The sequence below is a fragment of the Rhinatrema bivittatum genome, chromosome 5, assembly GCF_901001135.1.
Source record: "Rhinatrema bivittatum chromosome 5, aRhiBiv1.1, whole genome shotgun sequence".
NCBI classification, from domain to species: domain Eukaryota; kingdom Metazoa; phylum Chordata; class Amphibia; order Gymnophiona; family Rhinatrematidae; genus Rhinatrema; species Rhinatrema bivittatum.
In genome coordinates this window covers 132,302,891-132,330,278 of record NC_042619.1, presented here as the reverse complement: position 1 = coordinate 132,330,278, position 27,388 = coordinate 132,302,891, and the positions used below count along the sequence as shown (strand labels likewise).

Sequence of the window (27,388 nt, the reverse complement as noted above, 5' to 3'; positions counted from 1 at the left end):
ATCTAGAAACAATAGCAATTACGGTTCTCATACACTTGAATAAAAGATTATATCTTTACCAGATATCTGAAGTAGCCCGCTCTTTGTCTCTCTATGTCCACGTGTAAGGAAAAATCCAAAGTCACACTTTTTTCTTTCTTTGTCTGCTTCTTGTTTTATACCCTAAAAATCCTTTGATCCTTTGATCCAAAGTAACTGTATTATTTCTATCAATACATATATCTTTTTAGCCTTTGAAGAAGTTCATTTCTAAAAAACCTTGAATAAGGTTCAAACAATGTAATTAATATCAGAATATGGAAAATAGGAGTTTTTCTTACCGATTAAAGCGGTGCCCATTTTCCCGGTCTTTTATTTAATGCCAAGGTGTGCCAGGCAAAAAAACAATCTTTCAGTCTTTTTTTACTTTCTTTTTAGTTCTGAGACAAGACTATGCACTCCCCTCTATCCTAGGATACATGCCTGAATAACCAAATGGTTGAGGCTGCCCAAGGCCATAAAATTAAACATTCCTTTTCCACTACAGATAAGGGATTAGCTGTAAACAGCTTTTTTTTTCTCAAGGTCTGTAAAGGGGGGAGCTGAAATGTGTTCAGCAAGACCCTGACCAAAGTCATGGTTTTTAACAGAAAAAAAGGCATATGGGTATTAATGCTTACATGTCTCTTATGGCTATTGATTACTGACTACACTGAATATAGGTAATTATCAATAAAGCACAAAATAATAAGATATTTTCTGACATATCCAGAAGTAAACAAACATTTGAGGGCATTCTGAAGAACAGATGATAATACCACAACAAAAAAAACAAACAAACCTGTTTATGTTCCTAAGCAGGATTCTAAAGTTCCTCCAGAGATACTGCACATATTGCCAAAATCATGGCTGTTCTGGTTTATCTTGAATAGTGTTCAACAACATCTGAACCACCTCTGCCAATGTAAACAATTTCACTTCTCCTTTATAGGTTAGCTTAAGCTTAGCAGGGAACTGAAGGACAAATTGAATTTGTAGATCCACCAGCTACTGCTGAGAAAGAATGCCACTGAAGTGATACACCCGCTGAGTAATCCTGGAAGAGTAATACTTGCTTCTCCCATCATAGCTGAGTTGTCTGTTCATATGGTATTTCTGCAATATGTCTCAATGTGTTGGAAATTAAGGACCTTAAAGATCACAGGCCTTGGCTTATTTAATGACTGTGCTCGCATCCCTGGTTGATGCACCTGCTCAACACGAAACTGACTGTGTATAATATCCAGGTCTAAGAACTTCACCAACCATATCTCCAAAAAGCCTGACAACTCATAGTCTTTGACAAACTCTGGCAGGCCAATTAAGTGGAGATTATTCCTATGGGACCAATTTTCCAAGTCCTCTAGTTTTTGTGCATTTTTAGCCCGCAGGGCAATAAGTTCCATCTCCAAGGCCTGCATGCAGTTATTCATTTTATTAAGGTGCAATTCCACCTCATATACCCGCTTTGTATTTTCAGCGAGCAGAGCATCCATCTCGTCAAATTTATTTTATATCTTCAAACTTGTGCTCCAAAGCCGCAGCTTTGGAGCACAGCCATATCATTCACCCCTTCCGATGGCATACCTGGTGACGATAAGTTACTGCTCATGCCAGCCATTTTAGTCTGACCAGGCCGTACCGCCATTCTGTCCCATCGGGTGATTTTATTCACAATGCAATCCTCTATTCACAAAGGCTTACCGCAATTTCAGTCTTTACTGCCCAAAAGGGAGAAAGCAGGAAGAATGCTTTGCTAAAAGGGTCACAAAAGCACGATTCACATGCAAATGGGGAGTGGGTTCCCTGAGTAGCAAAGAAACGTGTCTTTACTCTATCATCACACCACCTGATCTCTATTAGAATTATATTTATTTTTCTTTTTTTTTCATATTTATGGTTTAGATGGGATTAGTTGTATTTTGATTAAATACAAGGGAATGGAAGTGTAAATTTAGTGCACTTCACATAAAACCTCTACCAAGTAAGATCTTAATACTTATGGGAGGCCTACCTGGATCCTGTGAGGTGTCAAGGGCTTTCAACATTTTGTATTCAAAAGGAATGTTTGAATTCAAATGTAGAACTAAAACAATAATTAAAGGAGGCCTTTAATGGAAATATTTACAACAGGGAAACCGTTAAATTTGGTTTTGCATAATATCTGTGTGGTTTTAAATAGAATGGAATATAAAGTTGATCAGATTTCCTTGAAATTAGGCATCCTAGATAGCCAAATAAGGATGCAAATTTGGATGTGGATTTTATTATTCATTTTTCACCATCTGAGCTCATAGCAAGTTACAAATCGATACAATAGGTATTTCTCTTCTCCAGAGGGATTGCAATCTAAGTTTATGCCTGAAGCTTGGTTGATGAAGTGTCTTGCCCAGGTCAATTGGAGTAAAATGGGAAAAGCAAGATTTGAACTTTGGCTTCCTTGGTTTTAGCCCCCTGCTCTAACCACAAGGGTACTTCTCCACTCTTAAAAATAAATTAGTGTTAGAAAATGCTGGTAAGAATTAACTTTGCAGGCTCAGAAAGCAAGTTTGCTATGGTTAGCAGCATGAATTCGCCATTACATGTAGGTGACATTATCTGCTGGTGCCAACATGGACCCAGCTCTTAAACCTCAGTAAAGTTTCCATGCATATGCATGCTGCCTTGTGAACCCCTCGGTCTCTTCCAGAGCATAAACTTTTGCAAAGTAGTCGATTCTCCAGGGAGGCAAGTGGGTATAAAAATCGCTAATTCTTCCTGCTATTTACAGAGAACCCTGTTTACAGGTAAGCAAACTTGTTTTTTCTGTGGACAAGCAGGCATGAATTAGCCATTATGTGTGGGGAGTCCAAAGCTTAATGTTGCATTGTGGAAGTAGTTCCACAATGCAACACCAGGTTCGAGAGTGGGACTACTGGGTGAACAGGCTGCGCAGAATTGCTTGCCCAAAGTTATTGTCACCTTGGGACATATTGTCTAGAAAGTAGTGGGACTTGAAATTGAGCACAGAAAACCAAGTAGCAACTTTGCAAATGTCTTCAATGGAAGTTTTCTGAGATACGGACACGGATTCAATATTGCATACTGTGTAAATATTCTCTGTAAATGCGTTTTATTGTGTAAATATTCATGCCCCTTTTGTTTCTTCTTCCTCCTCTCCCAGTTGTAAACTTCCTTGTTCATTGTAACTACTATTTCTGCACTAGTTTAGTAGCTTGAGTTCTCTGTTCAATGCACGACTTGTTAAATGTAAACCGACTTGATGCGACCTCTGGTCGTGAAAGCCGGTATAGAAAATAATAAAATAAATAAATAAATAAATAAACCACTGAAGTTATCATCACTCTCATTTGATGAGCCTTGACAGAGTCTGTAATCTGCAGGTCACCTAAGTGCATAACAATGCGCAATACAGTTTGTTAGCCAATTGGACAGAGTATGTATGGCAACTGCCTTTCCCAATCTATTGGGATCAAAGGATCTGAACCATTGAGAAGCTCTTTAGGTGATGCATCAGAACTTTTTAGGTAATATGCCAGGGTTTTCTTGCAGGCCAAGGATTGAAAAGCCCATTCTCCTCTGTGGTTTTGGAAAGAATATAAATACAACAATAGCTTGTAGATTCTCCAGCCTTTGTCGGTCCAGTGAGCAGAATTCTGTTCTGGGAATTGAATCCAGGTTTTCTACATGGCACATGTTGCAGTTGTCATTGAGCCAACAAACAAGCTGGAGTGAAATGGGAAAAGCAAGATTTGAACCTTGGCTTCCCTGGTTTTAATTCTTGTTCTGTTTCTGCTTTTTATGGGATTTAGATGCAATTTTGTATCCAGTGTGAAAAGCAGGTACCACTTTTGAAAGGAAATTGAGGTGCATTCTTAGAACCATCCTATTAAGAAAAAATCCTTAAGAAATGACAAATATGAAACTACAGCCTGTAGTTCACTTAATCTTTGTGCCAAAGAGATGGCCACAAGAAACACTGACTCTACAGGTTCAAAATGAAATTTATTAAGTTGAGCTAAGACTGCACTGAGGTCCCAAGGCACTGGAGGTTTACTGACCACAGGTCTGGAATGCCACAGTCTTTATATAAATTTGGATACCAAAGGGTGGAGAGAGATTGGAGCCCCTTCCATCTATTAGTGATACGCCACAATGGCATTGAGATGAACCTTATTTGAAGAAGTGCTGAGGCCTGATGACAAGAGGAAGAAAAGATGCTGAAGCAAGATCTTCAGGCCACAGGAGAAAGGAATCAGACAGTTGCTCCCACATCAAGCTAAAATTTAATTCTTGAAACTGTATGATCTCCTGATTGAGGGATTTCTAGCTGAAATCAGTACACCCTCTTTCTCCTATGGAGGGAGAAAGGAGATTTCTTTGAGGTCCATATTCAAAAGCCATTTAGATGGTAACGTAATAGTTATCCATCTAAAGGGCTTACCCAGCTATTTTCAGCTTTTATCTGGCTAAAGTCTAGTTACCCAGCTAGAATTTAGCCAAATAAGATGGGGCATTCCGGGTGGGGGGCAGGAATCATTCTGGAGAGGATCAGAGCCACATAAGTTAATTGGCTAACTTTGATATTCGGAGTTGACCGGTTACTAGAGATGTGAATCGTTTTCCATATCGTCTTAACGATAGAAATCGTGTGGCAGGAGAAGAAAATCGTGTTTGGCACGATTATTTCGTTGAAAAATCGTTAAAAATCGTTTTTTCCGATTAGTGCGCACTAACTCGAGCTAGTGCGCACTAACTCCCCGTTAGTGCGCACTAACTCGAGTTAGTGCGCACTAACTGAAAATGATACAAATAGACACTTTCCAGGTCACTGAAGGTCAGTTAGGAATGAATATGTGTTCCTATTGGCTGGCAGCCCTCTTATCTATTGATGTTACCAAGGTTACCACTGAGGTGATGGTTGGGGGGATGGGAAATGGAACTGGAAACTCACGAACACCAACAGAAAATGAAACAAAGTGTTCACACTTCCCAGGTCAGTAAAGGTCACTTAGGAATGAATATGTATTCCTATTGGCTGGCTGTGCTCTTATCTGTTGATATTACCAAGGTTACCACTGAGGTAATGGTTGGGGGAATGTGAAATGGAAACAGTTGGAAGCTTGACATGTGATGATCAGCACTCACGTGACTAGAACTTCTTTGTTTATTATTTTTGTTAGCAGACACGTGCATGTTGAATTTGCCAATCACTGTGCATTTTACAAAGGTGGTCCTGGCTGGAACTGTACACAGTTCCAATATATGTAATTGATTTTTGGTAAGTGTATTTTTTAAGTAGCCACACTGGCACCAGTATGTTTACTTTTCCTCCTACTTAACTCACTAGCTCAGCTTTGTTAGAAGGGCTTCTCTGCTTGTGTGTTCCTTTTGTTTGGTGTGAGGAGAGCAGAAACATCAGATCTTTATTCAATCTACTACAGTCATCTCTTATATTAACCTACTCAATTTTTTTTAAATGATTTGTTATATCACTGAATTAATAATTCATTATTATTAGGTGGTGGTGAATGTCTGACTAAGCTACTTGGCTAGTGTAACTGGTGAGGCTAGTGGCAGTTTAGCAGAATTATAATTTATTTGTATTAGTACTGCAGCATTAATATATTCAAGCCTAGGTAGGCAGCCAGTGCACTACTCCTGCAGTCACCTCATTGCTTCCTGTGCATTGCATTATAATATGCGCACACACTGACTCCAGCTTGGGTGGGGACAAGGCAGGTCTCCTTTACTGCACACACTGACTCCAGTTTGGTGATAAGGCAGGTCTCTAGAGATGGGGGAAGTCAGGAGTGAGGGTCAGGCAGCTCCCCCCTGTCTGTGAAGCCAGCCTCTCACTAGTAATGCAGGGAGGGAGCTGTGTCAGACTTCACCATCCTCCTCCCCCCCCCTCACCCACACACCATTCACTAGCTGGGACATGAGGGAAGTCAGGAGTGAGGGTCAGGCAGCTCCCCTCTGTCTGTGAAGCCAGCCTCTCACTAGTAATGCAGGGAGGGAGCTGTCTCAGACTTCACCATCCTCCCCCCCCCCCCCCCCCCCTCACCCACACACCATTCACTAGCTGGGACATGGGGGAAGTCAGGAGTGAGGGTCAGGCAGCTCCCCCCTGTCTGTGAAGCCAGCCTCTTACTAGTAATGCAGGGAGGGAGCTGTCTCAGACTTCACCATCCTCCCCCCCCCACCCCCCCCCTCACCCACACACCATTCACTAGCTGGGACATGGGGGAAGTCAGGAGTGAGGGTCAGGCAGCTCCCCCCTGTCTGTGAAGCCAGCCTCTCACTAGTAATGCAGGGAGGGAGCTGTCTCAGACTTCACCATCCTCCTCCCCCCCCCCCCTCACCCACACACCATTCACTAGCTGGGACATGGGGGAAGTCAGGAGTGAGGGTCAGGCAGCTCCCCCCTGTCTGTGAAGCCAGCCTCTCACTAGTAATGCAGGGAGGGAGCTGTCTCAGACTTCACCATCCTCCTCCCCCCCCCTCACCCACACACCATTCACTAGCTGGGACATGGGGGAAGTCAGGAGTGAGGGTCAGGCAGCTCCCCCCTGTCTGTGAAGCCAGCCTTTCACTAGTAATGCAGGGAGGGAGCTGTTTCAGACTTCACCATCCTCCCCCCCCCCCTCACCCACACACCATTCACTAGCTGGGACATGGGGGAAGTCAGGAGTGAGGGTCAGGCAGCTCCCCCCTGTCTGTGAAGCCAGCCTCTCACTAGTAATGCAGGGAGGGAGCTGTCTCAGACTTCACCATCCTCCCCCCCCCCCCTCACCCACACACCATTCACTAGCTGGGACATGGGGGAAGTCAGGAGTGAGGGTCAGGCAGCTCCCCCCTGTCTGTGAAGCCAGCCTCTCACTAGTAATGCAGGGAGGGAGCTGTCTCAGACTTCACCATCCTCCCCCCCCCCTCACCCACACACCATTCACTAGCTGGGACATGGGGGAAGTCAGGAGTGAGGGTCAGGCAGCTCCCCCCTGTCTGTGAAGCCAGCCTCTCACTAGTAATGCAGGGAGGGAGCTGTCTCAGACTTCACCATCCTCCCCCCCCCCCCCTCACCCACACACCATTCACTAGCTGGGACATGGGGGAAGTCAGGAGTGAGGGTCAGGCAGCTCCCCCCTGTCTGTGAAGCCAGCCTCTCACTAGTAATGCAGGGAGGGAGCTGTCTCAGACTTCACCATCCTCCCCCCCCCCCTCACCCACACACCATTCACTAGCTGGGACATGGGGGAAGTCAGGAGTGAGGGTCAGGCAGCTCCCCCCTGTCTGTGAAGCCAGCCTCTCACTAGTAATGCAGGGAGGGAGCTGTCTCAGACTTCACCATCCTCCCCCCCCCCCCTCACCCACACACCATTCACTAGCTGGGACATGGGGGAAGTCAGGAGTGAGGGTCAGGCAGCTCCCCCCTGTCTGTGAAGCCAGCCTCTCACTAGTAATGCAGGGAGGGAGCTGTCTCAGACTTCACCATCCTCCCCCCCCCCCCCTCACCCACACACCATTCACTAGCTGGGACATGGGGGAAGTCAGGAGTGAGGGTCAGGCAGCTCCCCCCTGTCTGTGAAGCCAGCCTCTCACTAGTAATGCAGGGAGGGAGCTGTCTCAGACTTCACCATCCTCCCCCCCCCCCCCACCCACACACCATTCACTAGCTGGGACATGGGGGAAGTCAGGGGGGAGGGTCAGGCAGCTCCCCCCTGTCTGTGAAGCCAGCCTCTCACTAGTAATGCAGGGAGGGAGCTTTCTCAGACTTCACCATCCTCCCCCCCCCCTCACCCACACACCATTCACTAGCTGGGACATGGGGGAAGTCAGGAGTGAGGGTCAGGCAGCTCCCCCCTGTCTGTGAAGCCAGCCTCTCACTAGTAATGCAGGGAGGGAGCTGTCTCAGACTTCACCATCCTCCCCCCCCCCTCACCCACACACCATTCACTAGCTGGGACATGGGGGAAGTCAGGAGTGAGGGTCAGGCAGCTCCCCCCTGTCTGTGAAGCCAGCCTCTCACTAGTAATGCAGGGAGGGAGCTGTCTCAGACTTCACCATCCTCCCCCCCCCCTCACCCACACACCATTCACTAGCTGGGACATGGGGGAAGTCAGGAGTGAGGGTCAGGCAGCTCCCCCCTGTCTGTGAAGCCAGCCTCTCACTAGTAATGCAGGGAGGGAGCTGTTTCAGACTTCACCATCCTCCCCCCCCCCCTCACCCACACACCATTCACTAGCTGGGACATGGGGGAAGTCAGGAGTGAGGGTCAGGCAGCTCCCCCCTGTCTGTGAAGCCAGCCTCTCACTAGTAATGCAGGGAGGGAGCTGTCTCAGACTTCACCATCCTCCTCCCCCCCCCTCCCCCTCACCCACACACCATTCACTAGCTGGGACATGGGGGAAGTCAGGAGTGAGGGTCAGGCAGCTCCCCCCTGTCTGTGAAGCCAGCCTCTCACTAGTAATGCAGGGAGGGAGCTGTCTCAGACTTCACCATCCTCCCCCCCCCCTCACCCACACACCATTCACTAGCTGGGACATGGGGGAAGTCAGGAGTGAGGGTCAGGCAGCTCCCCCCTGTCTGTGAAGCCAGCCTCTCACTAATAATGCAGGGAGGGAGCTGTCTCAGACTTCACCATCCTCCCCCCCCCCTCACCCACACACCATTCACTAGCTGGGACATGGGGGAAGTCAGGAGTGAGGGTCAAGCAGCTCCCCCCTGTCTGTGAAGCCAGCCTCTCACTAGTAATGCAGGGAGGGAGCTGTCTCAGACTTCACCATCCTCCCCCCCCCCCCCCTCACCCACACACCATTCACTAGCTGGGACATGGGGGAAGTCAGGAGTGAGGGTCAGGCAGCTCCCCCCTGTCTGTGAAGCCAGCCTCTCACTTGTAATGCAGGGAGGGAGCTGTCTCAGACTTCACCATCCTCCCCCCCCCCTCACCCACACACCATTCACTAGCTGGTACATGGGGGAAGTCAGGAGTGAGGGTCAGGCAGCTCCCCCCTGTCTGTGAAGCCAGCCTCTCACTAGTAATGCAGGGAGGGAGCTGTCTCAGACTTCACCATCCTCCCCCCCCCCCCCCCTCACCCACACAGCATTCACTAGCTGGGACATGGGGGAAGTCAGGAGTGAGGGTCAGGCAGCTCCCCCCTGTCTGTGAAGCCAGCCTCTCACTAGTAATGCAGGGAGGGAGCTGTCTCAGACTTCACCATCCTCCCCCCCCCCCTCACCCACACACCATTCACTAGCTGGGACATGGGGGAAGTCAGGAGTGAGGGTCAGGCAGCTCCCCCCTGTCTGTGAAGCCAGCCTCTCACTAGTAATGCAGGGAGGGAGCTGTCTCAGACTTCACCATCCTCCTCCCCCCCCCCCCTCACCCACACACCATTCACTAGCTGGGACATGGGGGAAGTCAGGAGTGAGGGTCAGGCAGCTCCCCCCTGTCTGTGAAGCCAGCCTCTCACTAGTAATGCAGGGAGGGAGCTGTCTCAGACTTCACCATCCTCCCCCCCCCCCCTCACCCACACACCATTCACTAGCTGGGACATGGGGGAAGTCAGGAGTGAGGGTCAGGCAGCTCCCCCCTGTCTGTGAAGCCAGCCTCTCACTAGTAATGCAGGGAGGGAGCTGTCTCAGACTTCACCATCCTCCCCCCCCCCTCCCCCAAACACCATTCACTAGCTGGTACATGGGGGAAGTCAGGAGTGAGGGTCAGGCAGCTCCCCCCTGTCTGTGAAGCCAGCCTCTCACTAGTAATGCAGGGAGGGAGCTGTCTCAGACTTCACCATCCTCCCCCCCCCCTCACCCACACAGCATTCACTAGCTGGGACATGGGGGAAGTCAGGAGTGAGGGTCAGGCAGCTCCCCCCTGTCTGTGAAGCCAGCCTCTCACTAGTAATGCAGGGAGGGAGCTGTCTTAGACTTCACCATCCTCCCCCCCCCCCCCCTCACCCACACACCATTCACTAGCTGGGACATGGGGGAAGTCAGGAGTGAGGGTCAGGCAGCTCCCCCCTGTCTGTGAAGCCAGCCTCTCACTAGTAATGCAGGGAGGGAGCTGTCTCAGACTTCACCATCCTCCTCCCCCCCCCCCCCCCTCACCCACACACCATTCACTAGCTGGGACATGGGGGAAGTCAGGAGTGAGGGTCAGGCAGCTCCCCCCTGTCTGTGAAGCCAGCCTCTCACTAGTAATGCAGGGAGGGAGCTGTCTCAGACTTCACCATCCTCCTCCCCCCCCCCTCACCCACACACCATTCACTAGCTGGGACATGGGGGAAGTCAGGAGTGAGGGTCAGGCAGCTGCCCCCTGTCTGTGAAGCCAGCCTCTCACTAGTAATGCAGGGAGGGAGCTGTCTCAGACTTCACCATCCTCCCCCCCCCCCCCCTCACCCACACACCATTCACTAGCTGGGACATGGGGGAAGTCAGGAGTGAGGGTCAGGCAGCTCCCCCCTGTCTGTGAAGCCAGCCTCTCACTAGTAATGCAGGGAGGGAGCTGTCTCAGACTTCACCATCCTCCCCCCCCTCACCCACACACCATTCACTAGCTGGGACATGGGGGAAGTCAGGAGTGAGGGTCAGGCAGCTCCCCCCTGTCTGTGAAGCCAGCCTCTCACTAGTAATGCAGGGAGGGAGCTGTCTCAGACTTCACCATCCTCCCCCCCCCCCCTTACCCACACACCATTCACTAGCTGGGACATGGGGGAAGTCAGGAGTGAGGGTCAGGCAGCTCCCCCCTGTCTGTGAAGCCAGCCTCTCACTAGTAATGCAGGGAGGGAGCTGTCTCAGACTTCACCATCCTTTCCCCCCCCCCCCCCCTCACCCACACACCATTCACTAGCTGGGACATGGGGGAAGTCAGGAGTGAGGGTCAGGCAGCTCCCCCCTGTCTGTGAAGCCAGCCTCTCACTAGTAATGCAGGGAGGGAGCTGTCTCAGACTTCACCATCCTCCTCCCCCCCCCTCACCCACACACCATTCACTAGCTGGGACATGGGGGAAGTCAGGAGTGAGGGTCAGGCAGCTCCCCCCTGTCTGTGAAGCCAGCCTCTCACTAGTAATGCAGGGAGGGAGCTGTCTCAGACTTCACCATCCTCCCCCCCCCCTCACCCACACACCATTCACTAGCTGGGACATGGGGGAAGTCAGGAGTGAGGGTCAGGCAGCTCCCCCCTGTCTGTGAAGCCAGCCTCTCACTAGTAATGCAGGGAGGGAGCTGTCTCAGACTGGTATCAGGGTTTGGGCACTGTGTGCAGGAAGATCACAACACTCCTGGTATTAATAGGGATAGGGCACTGTAAGAGATGACTGTAGTAGATTGAATAAAGATCTGATGTTTCTGCTCTCCTCACACCAAACAAAAACAACACACAAGCAGAGAAGCCCTTCTTACAAAGCTGAGCTAGTGAGTTAAGTAGGAGGAAAAGTAAACATACTTGTGTCAGTGTGGCTACTTAAAAAATACACTTACCAACAATCAATTACATATATTTGAACTGTGTACAGTTCCAGCCAGGACCACCTTTCTAAAATGCACAGTGATTGGCAAATTCAACATGCACTAGCATTTCAGGTGCCTGCTAACAAAAATAATAAACAAACAAGTTCTAGTCACGTGAGTGCTGATCATTACATTACTTTTTTTGTCAAGCTTCCAACTGTTTCCATTTCACATCCCCCCAACCATTACCTCAGTGTTAGCCTTGGTAACATCAATAGATAAGAGCACAGCCAGCCAATAGGAATACATACATACATATTCATTCCTAAGTGACCTTTACTGACCTGGGAAGTGTGAACACTTTGTTTCATTTTCTGTTGGTGTTCGTTAGTTTCCAGTTCCATTTCCCATCCCCCCAACCATCACCTCAGTGGTAACCTTGGTAACATCAATAGATAAGAGGGCAGCCAGCCAATAGGAACACATATTCATTCCTAACTGACCTTCAGTGACCTGGAAAGTGTTTATTTGTATCATTTTCAGTTAGTGCGCACTAAATCGAGTTAGTGCGCACTAACGGGGAGTTAGTGCGCACTAACTCCCGTTAGTGCGCACTAACATGATTTAACGATTTTTAACGATAAATCGTTAGAATTTCTATTGTATCGTGTTCTATAACGATTTAAGACGATATTAACATTATCGGACGATAATTTTAATCGTTGAAAAACGATTCACATCCCTACCGGTTACTTCTTTGGCTAACTCTGGTCAGGCTGCCCTAAACTTACCTGGTTATATATAACTGGCTAACTAGCACAGCAGCTGATATGGACTTCTATGTGTTCATCATCTGCATTGTGAGGGCCAAAGATAGAATGCTGGGATGACAGAGCCTGCTGTTCTCCTGTGTGATGAGATATCGCCAATGGAATCAGATGTTTAACTGATAGATTAGATATAGAAATCATATTTGCCGTGGCCAGGCTAGTGCAGTGACTATCCTTGCCTTGTCTAGATGGACCTTCTGGACAGTCCTGGCAATTAGCAAGATCGTTTGGTGTGCTTAGAGTAGATTGATGTTTCTGCTTATCAGAAAAGCCTTGGGAGTTGGTCTGTAGCTGCTTGAATGCATAGAACAGAACTGAGAAAATTTGGAATAGACTGAAAGGTTAATAATAATTGGTTCTCTTCCTTCCTAGCAGACAGATCATTCCAAGTCAAATTAGACAATCCCTTATCCGACACCTTCAAAATCGATACAGGCGTCCCCCAGGGATCTGCTCTCTTGGCTACATTATTCAATATATATACACTACCTCTATATACATTATTAGCGGAACTAGGAATCAACGACATACAATGCTACATACCATACAATGCTACATACCATTCGACAAATCTTTTGAAAAAATGGCTTCAACCCTGTCCACCTTCATGAAGGCAATACAAAAAAACTATCGCAGCTGAAGCTAACACAACAAATCTGAAATTATATGGTTAAGGAGAAATTTCACGATAATCAAACTGCCATCCTTAGACCTAGGACATTTTAACATTACACCCTCAGATCAAGTACGAGACTTTGGAATACAGATTCATGAGAACCTTTCAATGAAAAAGCATTTAAACAAACTAATCAAATCAGGATACTCCAAGCTAAGAATACTACACCAGCTAAAACCTTTGCTAACAATACAAGACTTCCACAAGGTTTTACAAACATTAATATTCTCAAACATAGATTACTGCAACTCCCTATTACTAGGCTTATCCTCAGGACTACTAAAATCACTACAGCTATTACAAAATGCCTTAGCTAGACCTTTACTAGGGACAAGGAAATTTGACCACACCACCCCTTCGCTGATAGCATTGCACTGGCTCCCTGTACAATCCAGAATTCATTACAAAGTTTTAACTCTGATTTTTAATATCATCAACAGCATTAACCCATGTTTAATGGGAGGGCCTCTTCAACCATACATCCTGCAAAGAACCCTAAGATCGCAAAACAAAGGTCTTCTAAAGGTGCCCATAATAGGGAACACACATCTAACACAAATATGAGACAGAATGTTCTTCGTAGCAGGCCCTAAACTTTGGAACACACTTCCAGAGTCTCTATGCCAGATAACAGATAGAAAGAGTTTCAAAAGAGAACTGAAAACTTGGCTTTTTAGTAATGCTTATGAACTAACATAAAACTCCAATATGCTGATAACATCACTGTAAAAACCCCAGACTATGCTAACAGATAGAGCAATATGTATTGAATGATGATAAATGTATACAGAGTATAATACGTAGGATAATGATATGGACCCCATAGGTTATAACTCTTCATCAAAGCACACTAATTACCTTGTAATTAATGTTGATGTATCAACTCAAAATACTCATATGCTGCTGAGAAGAATTAGATTATGTATAAATATGTCCTAGAAAATGTATTTGCTGTAATATTTAACCTAGAATATGAACACTGAAACAGAATGTGATTGTTGTCCCAATAACTGAATGATGATTTTGTAAACGGTTGTGATCTTATTGTGGAATAACGGTATATAAAACTCCTAAATAAATAAATAAAAATAAACCTCTCAACCTTCTTCTTAACTTCCGAGGTGAACAGGTCGATCACTTGCTTTCGCCAGAGATTTAACAAGTCGACTGTGACTTTTTGATCCAAGGACTACATGTGTTGTAGCACTCGTCAGATTAAGAACCTTGATATTTGTTATTTGGGCCCTGTTTTTCATAAAACTGTTTTAGGTGCTTAATAGGCTTTTGAAAATTGCCTGGAGGTTGTGCATGGAAAAGTACATACAAAAGCGATTACCTGCATACTTCTGCATGCAATGGAAAGAGGCATTCTGGGGACAAAGTTGGGGCGGGGATAGCATTTATGCATATATTTTTGCATATTGGCAGTGTTGCATGCAAATACGCATAAAATAAGGGTTTTTCAGGGATGTTCTGAGTAAGGGTTCAGAAGTACACACACAAGGTGCTATTTATAAGCTGTGTATGTACATATATTATCCAACATATAAGCACACTTTTACACATAATATTTGAGTTGTGGAAATGAAATTGCATGTCTGTTTTGTCTGTAGATTTTAGCTAGGGGTTTGGGTCAAGTGGAGGTCAGAGGGCGTCCTAGGTGAACTGGTGGAGGATCTAGGTCAGGGATGGGCAACTCCAATCCTCGAGAGATATGGCAGCTGAGATTCAATGCCAAGAAGTGCAGAGTCATGCATATGGGGAGTGGAAATCCGAATGAACTGTATTCGATAGGGGGGGAAAGGCTAATGTGCACGGAGCAGGAGAGAGACCTTGGGGTGATAGTGTCTAATGATCTGAAGTCGGCGAAACAATGTAACAAGGCGATAGCTAAAGCCAGAAGACTGCTGGGCTGCATAGAGAGAGGAATATCGAGTAAGAAAAGGGAAGTAATTATCCCCTTGTACAGGTCCTTGGTGAGGCCTCACCTGGAGTACTGTGTTCAGTTCTGGAGACCATATCTCCAAAGAGACAGAGACAAGATGGAGGCGGTCCAGAAAAGGGTGACCAGAAAGGTGAATGGTCTTCATCGAATGACTTATGATGTACACCCTGGAGGAAAGGAGGAGCAGAGGTGATATGATACAGACTTTCAGATACTTGAAAGGTTTTAATGATCCAAAGACAACGACAAACCTTTTCCGTCAGAAAAAAATCTACAGAACCAGAGGTCATGATTTGAAGCTCCAGGGAAGAAGACTCAGAACCAATGTCAGGAAGTATTTCTTCACAGAGAGGGTGGTGGATGCCTGGAATGCCCTTCCGGAGGAAGTGGTGAAGACCAGAACTGTGAAGGACTTCAAAGGGGCGTGAGATAAACACTGTGGATCCATAAAGTCTAGAGGATGTGAATGAAGAGTGGGTGGCTCACGGGAATGATGGCTACTGCCTGGAGATAACACCCTTATTCAATAAACATGCACACGGTTAATGCGGCTCCAACATTGCTCTAAGACTCCAACATTGCTCTAAGCTTCAACGGCAAGAGGAAATGTGGAAAAAAGGATTTGCATTCACAAAAAAGCAGGGAGTAGCTTGCTTGTTACGGTGGTTACTACCCCAAACCAAATAAGCCTGATTCTTCACTTTCAATGCATATCCAGCATAGCTCTCTGCTTCAATGGCAGGGGAGAAAGGCTGATACATCACGCATATCCAGCATAGCTCTCTGCTTCAACGGCAGGGGAGAAAGTCTAATACTTCACTTTCAATGCATATCCAGCATAACTCTCTGCTTCAACGGCAGGGGAGAAAGACTGATACTTCACGCATATCCAGCATAGCTCTCTGCTTCAATGGCAGGAGAGAAAGTCTAATACTTCACTTTCAATGCATATCCAGCATAACTCTCTGCTTCAATGGCAGGGGGAATGAAGAAAAGTGGATCTATATACAGACAGCAACCAACAAGGACTGAATTATATAGTCTGGGTAAACAAATAAGCATGGGTGTAGCTTGCTTATTGCAGTGGTTACTACCCATAACTAATTAAGCTAGATATTTCACTTAGATGCAGTTCCAACACTGCTCTCTACATTAATGGTGGGGGTGGAAGGGAAATAGAACCAAAAGGTTACTAAGAGCCAGGAGTAACAGATAAGTAAGAGAAAAAAAATTGTGAAGCTTGCTGGGCAGACTGGATGGGCCGTTTGGTCTTCTTCTGCCGTCATTTCTATGTTTCTATGAGAGCTACAAACAGGCCACAATAAATAATTATGAGATAGTTTTGCATGCAATGGAGGCTCTGCATGCAAATCTATCTCACACATATTCATTGTGAATATCTTGAAAACCAGACCTGTTTGAAGTTCTCTAGGACTGGAGATGGCCACTCCTGATGTAAGTGAAATAGTGGAGGTCTGGATAAACTGGTAGAAGTCTCTGTGAACTAATGGCTAGAAGCTCATGCACAGATATTTTCATAAGCGGAATACACGCTTAAAAATACTTGCCTCTGTGCACAAATTCAAGATTCTGCTCAAATGTTACAGTTCTTTAGCATATAAAATATATATGTATACAATTATAAAATAGCTGTAAAAGCTATGAAGCTCCCCTATATAAAAAGTAAATGCGTTCTTTTGAATATATGTGCATAAATTAGGAGCTGAGATATATGGTATTTAGAAACTACCTGGCTCCCATCATACTTTAGGTATTCCATTTTATGTATCTATGCACCTACTTATGCACACTGATGAAAATTACCCTATTAAAGATCATAGAGCTATTTCTAAAAGGATACTATTGATAAAATTGTTTTTGAATTGTGTAGAGACTGGATAGTGGGTCTGACTTCTTTGCGTAGAGATGTACTTCATGATAAAAACAGGAATGCTGTATTTCCAGATGAGGCTAAGCCGAATAAGCTTGATATAGAGTGTTCATGATTTGAAATAAGAAATTTTGGATATGAAAGCAGAATTCGAGCTCTACTACCCTTACAAGTGTTAGGTGAACATCTCCGGGAAACAATACATTTCTTGTGACCTAAATCAGTTTGTTGAATTTTTGAGGGTTAGATTGTCATCTCCTATTCCAGAGGAGATAGCCTCTTTTGTACAATTAAATCTAGAGATTCATACCAAATAAACTTGTATCTATGTCTAGTACTGGACATTTGAGAATTATTAATTGTCAGTATAGTTTGATGAGAGTTGGCTACAATGCTATGATTATTTGGGATTTCCAAAGTGAATTTTATATCTCTAACTTTTTTAAGTTAATAATTGTAATGTTTAAAAGAGAATTCTAATGATTTCTTCTATCCTGTACATCAAATATGATACCGTATTTATGGTTATTTATTAACCCTGATCATTTGTTAAATTTTCCTCCCAGTGGAGACTCAAGCAAATGAGGATAGAGCTATCTTTTTTTATTTCCTTATTTTCTGTATGGAACGTAAACCCATTGACAATTTCAATATGAAATTTACTAAATATCTATTGAAACTGAACAAAGATAACAAAAAATAAACCAAAACAAACAAATGTGATAGCAGAAATCATATCACCCTTACTTTCTTTTGTCATATCAGAATGTGACATAACTTGTGCATGTGTTTTACAAAATATCTTCAAAATCAACATCTATCTTGTTAAGCCTTAGTGATTCTTGTTAAATTTTCAGTTCCTCACAGCAGCTAACATTTTCAATATAATGATTGCAGAAGTGACCTTTTTATCTGTTTTTATCTTTTTTTGGGGGGGGCAGTGCTCAACATTGAACGAGAAGCTTCACCTGCTGCTTCAGGCTCTTCATACAGAAGCCCAGGCTGCTCCTGTGTTGCCACGTACTACCCCCCCTATTGTAGAGGAAGAAGTTGAAGAGTTTTCCAGTGAAGAGTCCTTATCTGAAAGCAAGGAACAGCTAACAGAGAGCATTTCAAAGTCTTCCAGCCAGAAAATCTTCAAACCACGAGAGCAGTTAATGTTGCGGGCAAACAGTTTAAAGAAGGCAGTAAGACAAATCATTGAACAAGCAGAAAAAGGTGTGATTCAGTCATGCCCTGGCACTTGTTAACCATTTAATGGCCTATCTCACAAGGATATGAGCATACCAATCCCAAAATTCATTTGAAACCCCACAGCACTGCAGGCCATGCTTAAACAATGTCCCCTCTTCATGCTGACAGCACTGGATTGGTTATTAACTAGATCGATTGATATTTTGTCTACAATATTCAATATTTTTAGTTCATGTTTCAAGAAAAGCACTAATAGCATACATCATTAAAATATTTTATTACTATGTACAGTATATAAATATTTCACATATAGATAGATATTCAAAGAGCCACTGAGTGCAAATTTAACCAGTTAATTTCGTTTGAATATTCAGCTGCAGCTAACCAAGTAAAGTTGCAACTTGATATCCATTTAAACCTATCATTTGTATGACCACCCTTAGCAGGTTAGTGCTGAATATTATGCTAACCGACTAACCAAACCCTTTTGTTGTTGGCAGATTTTTATGACAATGTGATCAGCAATCAAATATAGTAATAAGATGCCACAATCATATTTAGGAAAGATTACAAAAAATTTTTTTTATACACATAATTGCCTACAACACATAGGGGTAGGTTTTCAAATACCGCGAATAGGCGTACTTTTGTTGGCGCTCCAGGCGCAAACAAAAGTACGCTGGATTTTAGTAGATACGCGCAGAGCCACGCGTATCCGCTAAAATCCGGGATCGGCGCGCGCAAGGCTATCGATTTTGTATAGCCGGTGCGCGCCGAGCCGCGCAGCCTACCCCTGTTCCCTCCGAGGCCGCTCTGAAATCGGAGCGGCCTTGGAGGGAATCCTCTAACGCCCTCCCCTCACCTTCCCCTCCCTTCCTCTACCTAGCCCACCCGCCCGGCCCTGTCTACACCCCCCCCTTACCTTTCTCCGGGGATTTACGCCTCCCGGAGGGAGAAGTAAATCCCCGCGCGCCAGCGGGCCTGTTGCGCACCGGGACGCGACCTGGGGGCGGGTCCGGAGGGCGCGGCCACGCCCCCGGACCGCCCCGGGCCGTAGCCACGCCCCCGAGCCCGCCTCCGGAACGCTCCCGACACGCCCCGAAAACGCCGCTGCGCTCAGTCCCGCCCCCGACACGCCCCCCTCCGAAAACCCCGGGACTTACGCGAGTCCCGGGGCTCTGCGCGCGCTGGTAGGCCTATGTAAAATAGGCTCACCGGCGCGCAGGGCCCTGCTCGCCTAAATCCGCCCGGTTTTGGGCGGATTTAGGCGAGCAGGGCTCTGAAAATCCGCCCCATAGTATTTAAAAACACCCACATCCTAACTAGGACCCTAGTTTCGATGACCATATGCCGTCTTCTTCAGGGGATAAACCCTACCCTTAAAAACTCATACTACAAAGAGTATACTTAAACTAATAACTCAAATGACACCTAATACATTTGAATCCAGAAAAACCTTTAGTTTTCAATTTCTAAAAAACAAAAAAAGAAACAGAAAAAGAAAAAGTTTTTTTTTTAATTAAATAGTATAATATTTAAAATCCAAATACTCAAAATGACATAATCTATGGGCGACTTTTTAAATATACTTGCCTCTATTATGTTTGCCTGTACTTCATTGAAAGCGTTGATTTACAAATGAATACTGATATCAGAATGTTGCACTATATGGATGGACTGCTATAAAGGGTAAATAAATATTTAATTATTAATAGAAAATATTAATAAACTACTTAAAGGCTCAACAATACTGATGACTGCTTACCCTTATCGTTATTGCCTTTATGTAAATACCGAACTTTATGATCGCTGCTTTCCCAAAATATTGCTTAGTTGCAACACTATCATAAGGTATTAACGATAAGGGTAAGTTGTCATCAGTATTGCTGAGCCTTGTTTTTTGATGCAGGAGCTCTGAAATAATACCTTATGATAGGGTTTATCCCCTGAAGAAGTCTGCATATGGTCGTCGAAACTAGGTTCCTAGTTGGGATGTGGGTGTTTTTAAATACTGTGTGTTGTAGGTAATTATGTGTATATAAAATTTTTTTGTAATCTTTCCTAAATATGATCGTGGCATCTTATTACTATATTTGCTGGCAGATTTTAGCCAGATGGTAGTGGGAGGAGGGGGAAGTTTTAACTGGTTAGATATATGCAGTTAAAACTCAATTTTAAACACGTACATCTTTAGAATATCAACCCCATTTTGTATAAATTGTTCTTTTAATTTTAAATGTATATTCTTTTTAATACATCAGTACAGTTTGTTAGTGGAGGTTGTTTTAACTCTCTTTTTCTATCATATGTAGTATCATAGTGGATATTGGCAGATGAGGATCAGTTGGTCCACCCCGTCTGCCCAGTTGGTCTTCACTTGCTTAGGATATCTCTCATTGACAATTGTACAGGCTTGGCCATCTGCAGGAGATTGCTTCTTATCTAAAGCCCTTTTTTGGTCCTCTCTCATTATGGGTAGATGAGCACATGAGATTTTATATTTAAACCAACACCAAGAACTCAACTGTTACTCAACCTTTCCTTGAATAACTATCATGTATTCTAGCTATATCATATGTGCATGTCATTTGGTTTAAAATAATGTCACATTATTGTAGCTCCTAATATTGGTATTTCAAGTTATTTTGGTTTAAGAGGTTTTGCAATGACATAGACCTCTAGAAAAGTGGTTCCTCTTAGCCACTGATATTTTGACATCAAGGTCAACTGAGTAGTAGAATGGTTGCATCTTCAGTGGATTCTGTTTTCATCAAAGTTAGGAAAGTTTTGAAAACTAATAAAGAATTAAAATTACCGTATGTTGATTGGAGATAATAATCAGCACTCTACAGAGGGCTAACGTCTGTGGGCCGGATTTTAAAACTTACGTGCATGGCGTACATTTGTGCGCGCTACCCGGCGCGCACAAATGTACGCCTGATTTTATAACATGTGTGTGCAGCCGCGCGCATGTTATAAAATCTGGGGTCGACTCACGCAAGGGGGTGCACAATTGTGCACCTTGCGTGCGCAGATCCGCGCTGCCTTCCTCCGTTCCCTACCCCCCACACCACCTTCCCTTCCCCTAACTCTACCGCCCCCCAGCCCTAAGCTAAACCCCCCCCTAAAAAATTAACTTACAAGGCCATTGTGCCTGGAGGCTCCGGCCCTGGTCTGCCCATGCCCTGCCTCTTTTAGCAAGCCCCGGAACTTACACACACGCGCATAGGGCTTTTAAAATCTGCCCTGGTGTGTATAAAGTACATGCAAATTTTCACCTGAATTTTCAAAGTAGACTTGCACACATTAGTTTGCTTTGAAAATTAGCCAGTCAACACGGAACCCAGAGCAAGTACGTGCACACATTTACTACTGCTGATTAGCAGGTGTAAATGTGTGCACACAGGTCAGGCTCAGTTCTGTAAATACCGGCTAATTTTCAAAGTGCACTTATGCCTGTCAGTGGCAGATGAAAAGTATGTTCTGCGACTTCTTATTTTCAAGGTAAAACCTGGGTAAATTCCCTTTGTAAATCAGCTGCAAAGAATGCAGGCTAAATGCAACTGTATATATTAACAACAATGTAAGCTATTTAGAATTTCCCCATTTAAACATTTAGTGCCTTTTTGATCATGTATTATAGAACTTTCCACAGAAAGCTGTTTTTACTGATGAAGGACTGTTACTGAAAATATGTTTACAGCGAACAATCAAAATGCTTTTAAATAGAGAAGAGTTGGGGCAAGGGCATAATATAAAGATGTCTTCATGATGAATTCAGCAATGCTCAAACTGGTCCTCAGGTTCCCCCCCAGCCCTATCCAGTCAGATTTTCAGGATATCGCTAATGAAAATGCATGAGCAATATTTGCATAAGTAGAAGGTAGTGCCTGCAAATAAATCTCAGACTGGCTGGGAGGGCCCCCAAGGACCAGTTTGATCACCTTGTATTAGTATACCCAACCCAGTAACTTTTTTGGAAGCATATTGTGCTTCCCCCTCCCCCCCCCCCCCCCCGACAGCATAAAATGGAGGGGTTGGGGAAGGGTTGAAAATATGTAAATAATGACTGGTTCCATAGTACCTTAGTGAAGAAGAGTAGGCTCATCCATTGTTGGATTAAATTTGCTATCCTGTTTTGAAGCTGTGGATGAACAGAATGCCCATACTCAAGAACAAGTGAATCAGTCGCCTACAGAGTATGCAAAAGAAGAGGATGAATCCAAAGAAGAGGAGAAAGAAGATGACACAAAGGAACCTGAAACTCTGTCAGGTAAATAGTGAACTGTAGGGTTCTACTGCAGCCATTTGTTGTTTAATATTTATCTTAAGTCATGTATCTAGTCTTCTTACCATCATTAAACTATGGGGTCTCCCAAACTCTAAGTCTTCTAGAAAAGCGGTTCTCAACCAGTGTGATGCCACACTTTCCGGTCCCCCGCTGGCTTAACTGCTCCCCCTTCCCTAGTGAGATGAGAACTCTTCCTCCACCTGGGCTTGAAATGCTGATAACCTGGGCGGAACTTGTCAGGAGAGCTGGAGTCAGCGGCACTCACAGCATGATCTCTTCTTCCCGCCCCCCCGTGACCCGGAAGAAGAAGTGGTGAGCAGTGGGGAAGAAGAGACCATGCTAGGTTCAAGTGCTGCAACATTGGCCCATAGCAGAAGAACAGCACAGCCTGGAGCAATGTCAACCCCTGCAGTCGATGGGGCTCCTTTCGTGAGGTCACGAGGGGTGGAAGAGGAGGAGGCTGTTGCTGCCACTAGTTTGGTAGGGGGAGAGAGAGATAGTGAGTGAGCGAGCATATGTGTTTGAGATCCTGTGTGTGTGTGTATGAGAGATTGTATGTAAGAGAGTGATTGAGAGCCTGTTCGTATGAAAGAGAGCATGTGTGTATGATTGAGAGCCTGTGTGTGATTGAGACACTTGGTGTGTGAGAGACAGCATGTATGTAAGTGTATGATTGAGAAACCTGTATGTTTAAGTGAGGGAGAGCATGTGTATGTATTTATTATTTATTTATTTCACATTTTTCTATACCGAGCTTCATGGTTGAATACCATATCAGATCGGTTTACATCGAACGAGGGATAGAAACTTGTAACAAAAAACAGAACAATAAGTTATAATCAGAAAGAGAGCAAGAAAGTTACATTGAACAAGGACTATAAACTTGGAGGCTTTACAGCTTTGGAAGTAAATAGAGTAAAAAAGGCCCGAGTAGGGCCATAACTTAAAATCAAAAGTCATAAGATAGTATGTATGATTAAGAGCCTGTGTGTATAAGAGAAAGAGAGAGAGCATGTGTGTACTGTGTGATTGAGAGCCTACGTAAGTGAAAGAGAGAGAGCATCTGTATATGTGTGTGATTGAGAGCCTGTGTGAGAAAGAGAGCTTGTGAGTGACTGAGAGAGAGGAGAAAATTGCAAGCAACCCCACCCCCTCCTAATTCACAACAATCTTAGGGCACCTGGAAATCAAATGTTTCCAGGTATGGAGAGCAGAGCATTTTTTTATCATTATTTATAATTATTGGGTCTTTATGTCTGCTGTTTTGAAATATTTTATTGGTGTCTGGAAATTTTTGATGAGTTTTTAATTATTTTATATTCCTTTCATCAGCTGTTTTGAAATAATCTGTTCTTTTTGTTAGTATGGTTTTACTGCTATTGATTTTATATTTCTTGATTTGTTTTGTGGACTGGTGGTGTTTCTCTTTTTCCTTTGTTGCACTGCATATAGAGTCTCTGGCTTATTGTGGTTTCCAGTTCACTTTTTGTCTGCGTGTTTCTATTTATGCTTTATGGTCTGTTTATTCTTTGTTAGGTGAAGTGACTGAGGTGAGGTGTTCTGCTGGCATGTACTTGCTGTGTAGGGCTCTATAGCAGCCTGGCTTGTTCCATTTTCCTAATAGGAGGTGTATTGGTGTTTTAATGCCTGGTGTAATATTTTCAGTGTTGCCTTTTCTTAGGTAAGGTGGTTACTGTTTGAGTGCTGGAAGTTGGTGCTGTTCTGGTTTACTATGTATGTAATTTCTGTTCAGAAAGAGTACTTATCTTTCCCTTGTGTCATTCTTAATAGGGATGTGCCTTCGTTTGCGACGAAATAGGAAATGTAGATGATATTTCCTATTTCGTCGCGTTTCGGCAGTCCCCGAAAATGATAGGAAAACCCCATGAAATTTTGTGTGGTTTTCTTATTGTTTTTTTGGGGGGGGAGAAAGGGCACATAAAAAACAAACAAACCCAAACCCACCCCAACCCTTCAGATTTAATTAATTACAATCTCCTACCCTTCTAACCCCCCCAAAACTTGCCTAAAGTCCCTGGTTGTCCAGCGGGGGTCCCGGGAGCGATCTCCCCCTCTCGGGCCGTCGGCTGCCACTAATCAAAATGGTGCCAGTGGCCCTTTGCCCTTACCATGTGACAGGGGCTATCGGTGCCATTGGCCGGCCCCTGTCACATGATAGGAGCAATGGATGGCCTGTGCCATTTTTTAAGATGGCGCTGGCCGTCCATTGCTCCTACCATGTGACAGAGGCCGGCCAATGGCACCGATAGCCCCTGTCACATGGTAAGGGCAAAGGGCCACTGGCGCCATTTTGTTTACTGGCAGCCGACGGCCCGAGAGCGGGAGATCGCTCCCGGGATCCCGCTGAAGATTGGAGGATAGCTAATATAACCCCAATATTTAAAAAGGGATCCAGGGGCGATCTGGGAAACTACAGACCAGTTAGCCTGACTTCAGTGCCAGGAAAAATAGTGGAAAGTGTTCTAAACATCAAAATCACAGAACATATAGAAAGACATGGTTTAATGGAACAAAGTCAGCATGTCTTTACCCAAGGCAAGTCTTGCCTCACAAATCTGCTTCACTTTTTTGAAGGAGTTAATAAACATGTGGATAAAGGTGAACCGGTAGATGTAGTGTACTTGGATTTTCAGAAGGCGTTTGACAAAGTTCCTCATGAGAGGCTTCTACGAAAAGTAAAAAGTCATGGGATAGGTTTCAATGTCCTTTCGTGGATTACAAACTGGCTAAAAGACAGGAAACAGAGAGTAGGATTAAATGGACAATTTTCTCAGTGGATGGGAGTGGGCAGTGGAGTGCCTCAGGGAACTGTATTGGGACCCTTACTTTTCAATATATTTTTAAATGATCTAGAAAGAAATACGACGAGTGAGGTAATCAAATTTGCAGATGATACAAAATTGTTCAGAGTAGTTAAATCACAAGCAGATTGTGATAAATTGCGGGAAGACCTTGTGAGACTGGAAAATTGGGCATCGAAATGGCAGATGAAATTTAATGTGGATAAGTGCAAAGTGATGCAGATAAGGAAAAATAACCCATGCTATAGTTACACAATGTTAGGTTCCATATTAGGTGCTACCACCCAAGAAAGAGATCTAGGCATCATAGTGGATAATAATGGAAATCGTCGGTTCAGTGTGCTGTGGCAGTCAAAAAAGCAAACAGAATATTGGGAATTATTAGAAAGGGAATGGTGAATAAAACGGAAAATGTCATAATGCTTCTGTATCGCTCCTTGGTGAGACCGCACCTTGAATACTGTGTACAATTCTGGTCGCTGCATCTCAAAAAAGATATAATTGCGATGGAGAAGGTACAGAGAAGGGCGACCAAAATAATAAGGGGAATGGAACAGCTCCCCTATGAGGAAAGACTAAAGAGGTTAGGACTTTTCAGCTTGGAGAATAGACGGCTGAGGTGGGATATGATAGAGGTGTTTAAAATCATGAGAGGTCTAGAACGGGTAGATGTGAATCGGTTATTTACTCTTTCGGATAATAGAAAGACTAGGGGCACTCCATGAAGTTAGCATGTGGCACATTTAAAACTAACCAGAAAAAGTTCATTTTCACTCAACGCACAATTAAACTCTGGAATTTGTTGCCAGAGGAAGTGGTTAGTGAAGTTAGTATAGCTGTGTTTAAAAAAGGATTGGATAAGTTCTTGGAGGAGAAGTCCATTACCTGCTATTAATTGAGCTGACTTAGAAAATAGCCACTGCTATTACTAGCAGTGGTAACATGGAACAGACTTAGCTTTTGGGCACTTGCCAGGTTCTTATGGCCTGGATTGGCCATTGTTGGAAACAGGATGCTGGGCTTGATGGACCCTTGGTCTGACCCAGTATAGCATGTTCTATGGCATGTTCTTATGTGTCCCCAGCAGTATTCAATGCTGTCAGGCACATGCTATATTAAATTTCAAGGGTTCCTTATCTCCCTTCATATCTTTTTAAAGTAGAAGCCTTAGGGAAATATCTACAGTACCTAAAGGTAATCCACTTTGAAGTGTCTGAAAAGTGGAATATAAATAAATGAAAAAATAAAAAAGAACCTTCTAAAGTATGAATATATAGTAAAATAGCAACTGATGGCTGGAAAATACCAGTTGGCCCATCCAGCCTGCCTAGTTATATTTTTCTTTGGTTTTCCTATCATTTTGGGTAGGTGAACTTATAAATTCCCATATTAAAACAATACCTGCTTCCCCATGTATCTTACCTAACCTTGCAACCCTGTTCCCACCATGCTCATTGATGGTAAGATTATAATCATGGCCGCTCTGTGCAGGTTACCCCCAACCATTTGGGAAAGCCCATGCTGCTGTACCACGGCTATTAGGGTTCTACCCACAGCCACTCTATGCAGCTTATCCCAGCCTTCTTGGAAGCAGAATGTAGCTGTACCGCTGATGTTACGGTTGTAACTGTGATCTCTCCATCCCATCTGAATATCACAAAAGCGACACAAGAATGATGTTTTTTTCTTGACCCGGCAGTTTTTCTCCTGCTCCTGTGGTATGTGCAGCTCAATGAGAACCAGGGCTGGGATGTGGCACAATGACCCTTTGTTCACAGTGCCCCTATTTTATATCCCCTTCCAACTTACTTTAGTCCAGTTGTTACAGTCATTACAGCCATGGCCCTTGGCCAGATCCCTGTAATCATAGGTCCTAAATCTGGCCACGAGATGTCACCTTGCAGAATGACTGTGACTCTTCTCCTTTAAGGGGCTGTGAATGCTGCCCCATTGTTACATTAGGCAATCCACAGGATGTCCCTGTGAATCGTCACACTTGCCCCAGACGCCGATGGCCTTCTCTCACCATGGACTACATGAACCGGCAAGGCCCTGCTCTGCTTGCGGCTCCGGTGCCTTCTGCATGCCATCCTGCTTCTGCTGTTTGTCTCCCTCCATTTGTTCACTCTTCTGTAAACACAGTCCCCTCCCCCTTAACCACTGAGCCCTAATCTGCAATTTACCTGTATAGACAGGCAGCATTAACCTTAGCTGTTCTGACCCATGATGGAGGAGGATGATTCTTGAAAGCTAGTCACTGTCAGGGCAAT

The 27,388-nt window shown here is 44.6% G+C and overlaps 1 protein-coding gene across 1 annotated transcript in view; it reads left to right on the top strand.

Moving 5' to 3' along the window:
* DGKH (diacylglycerol kinase eta) overlaps window positions 1-27,388 on the top strand; it is a 735,022-nt gene that overhangs the window by 511,197 nt on the left and 196,437 nt on the right. Inside the window, 2 exon segments of the mRNA XM_029602950.1 lie at window positions 17,753-18,029; window positions 22,150-22,278. Of these exon segments, the coding sequence (XP_029458810.1) occupies window positions 17,753-18,029; window positions 22,150-22,278 (406 nt within the window).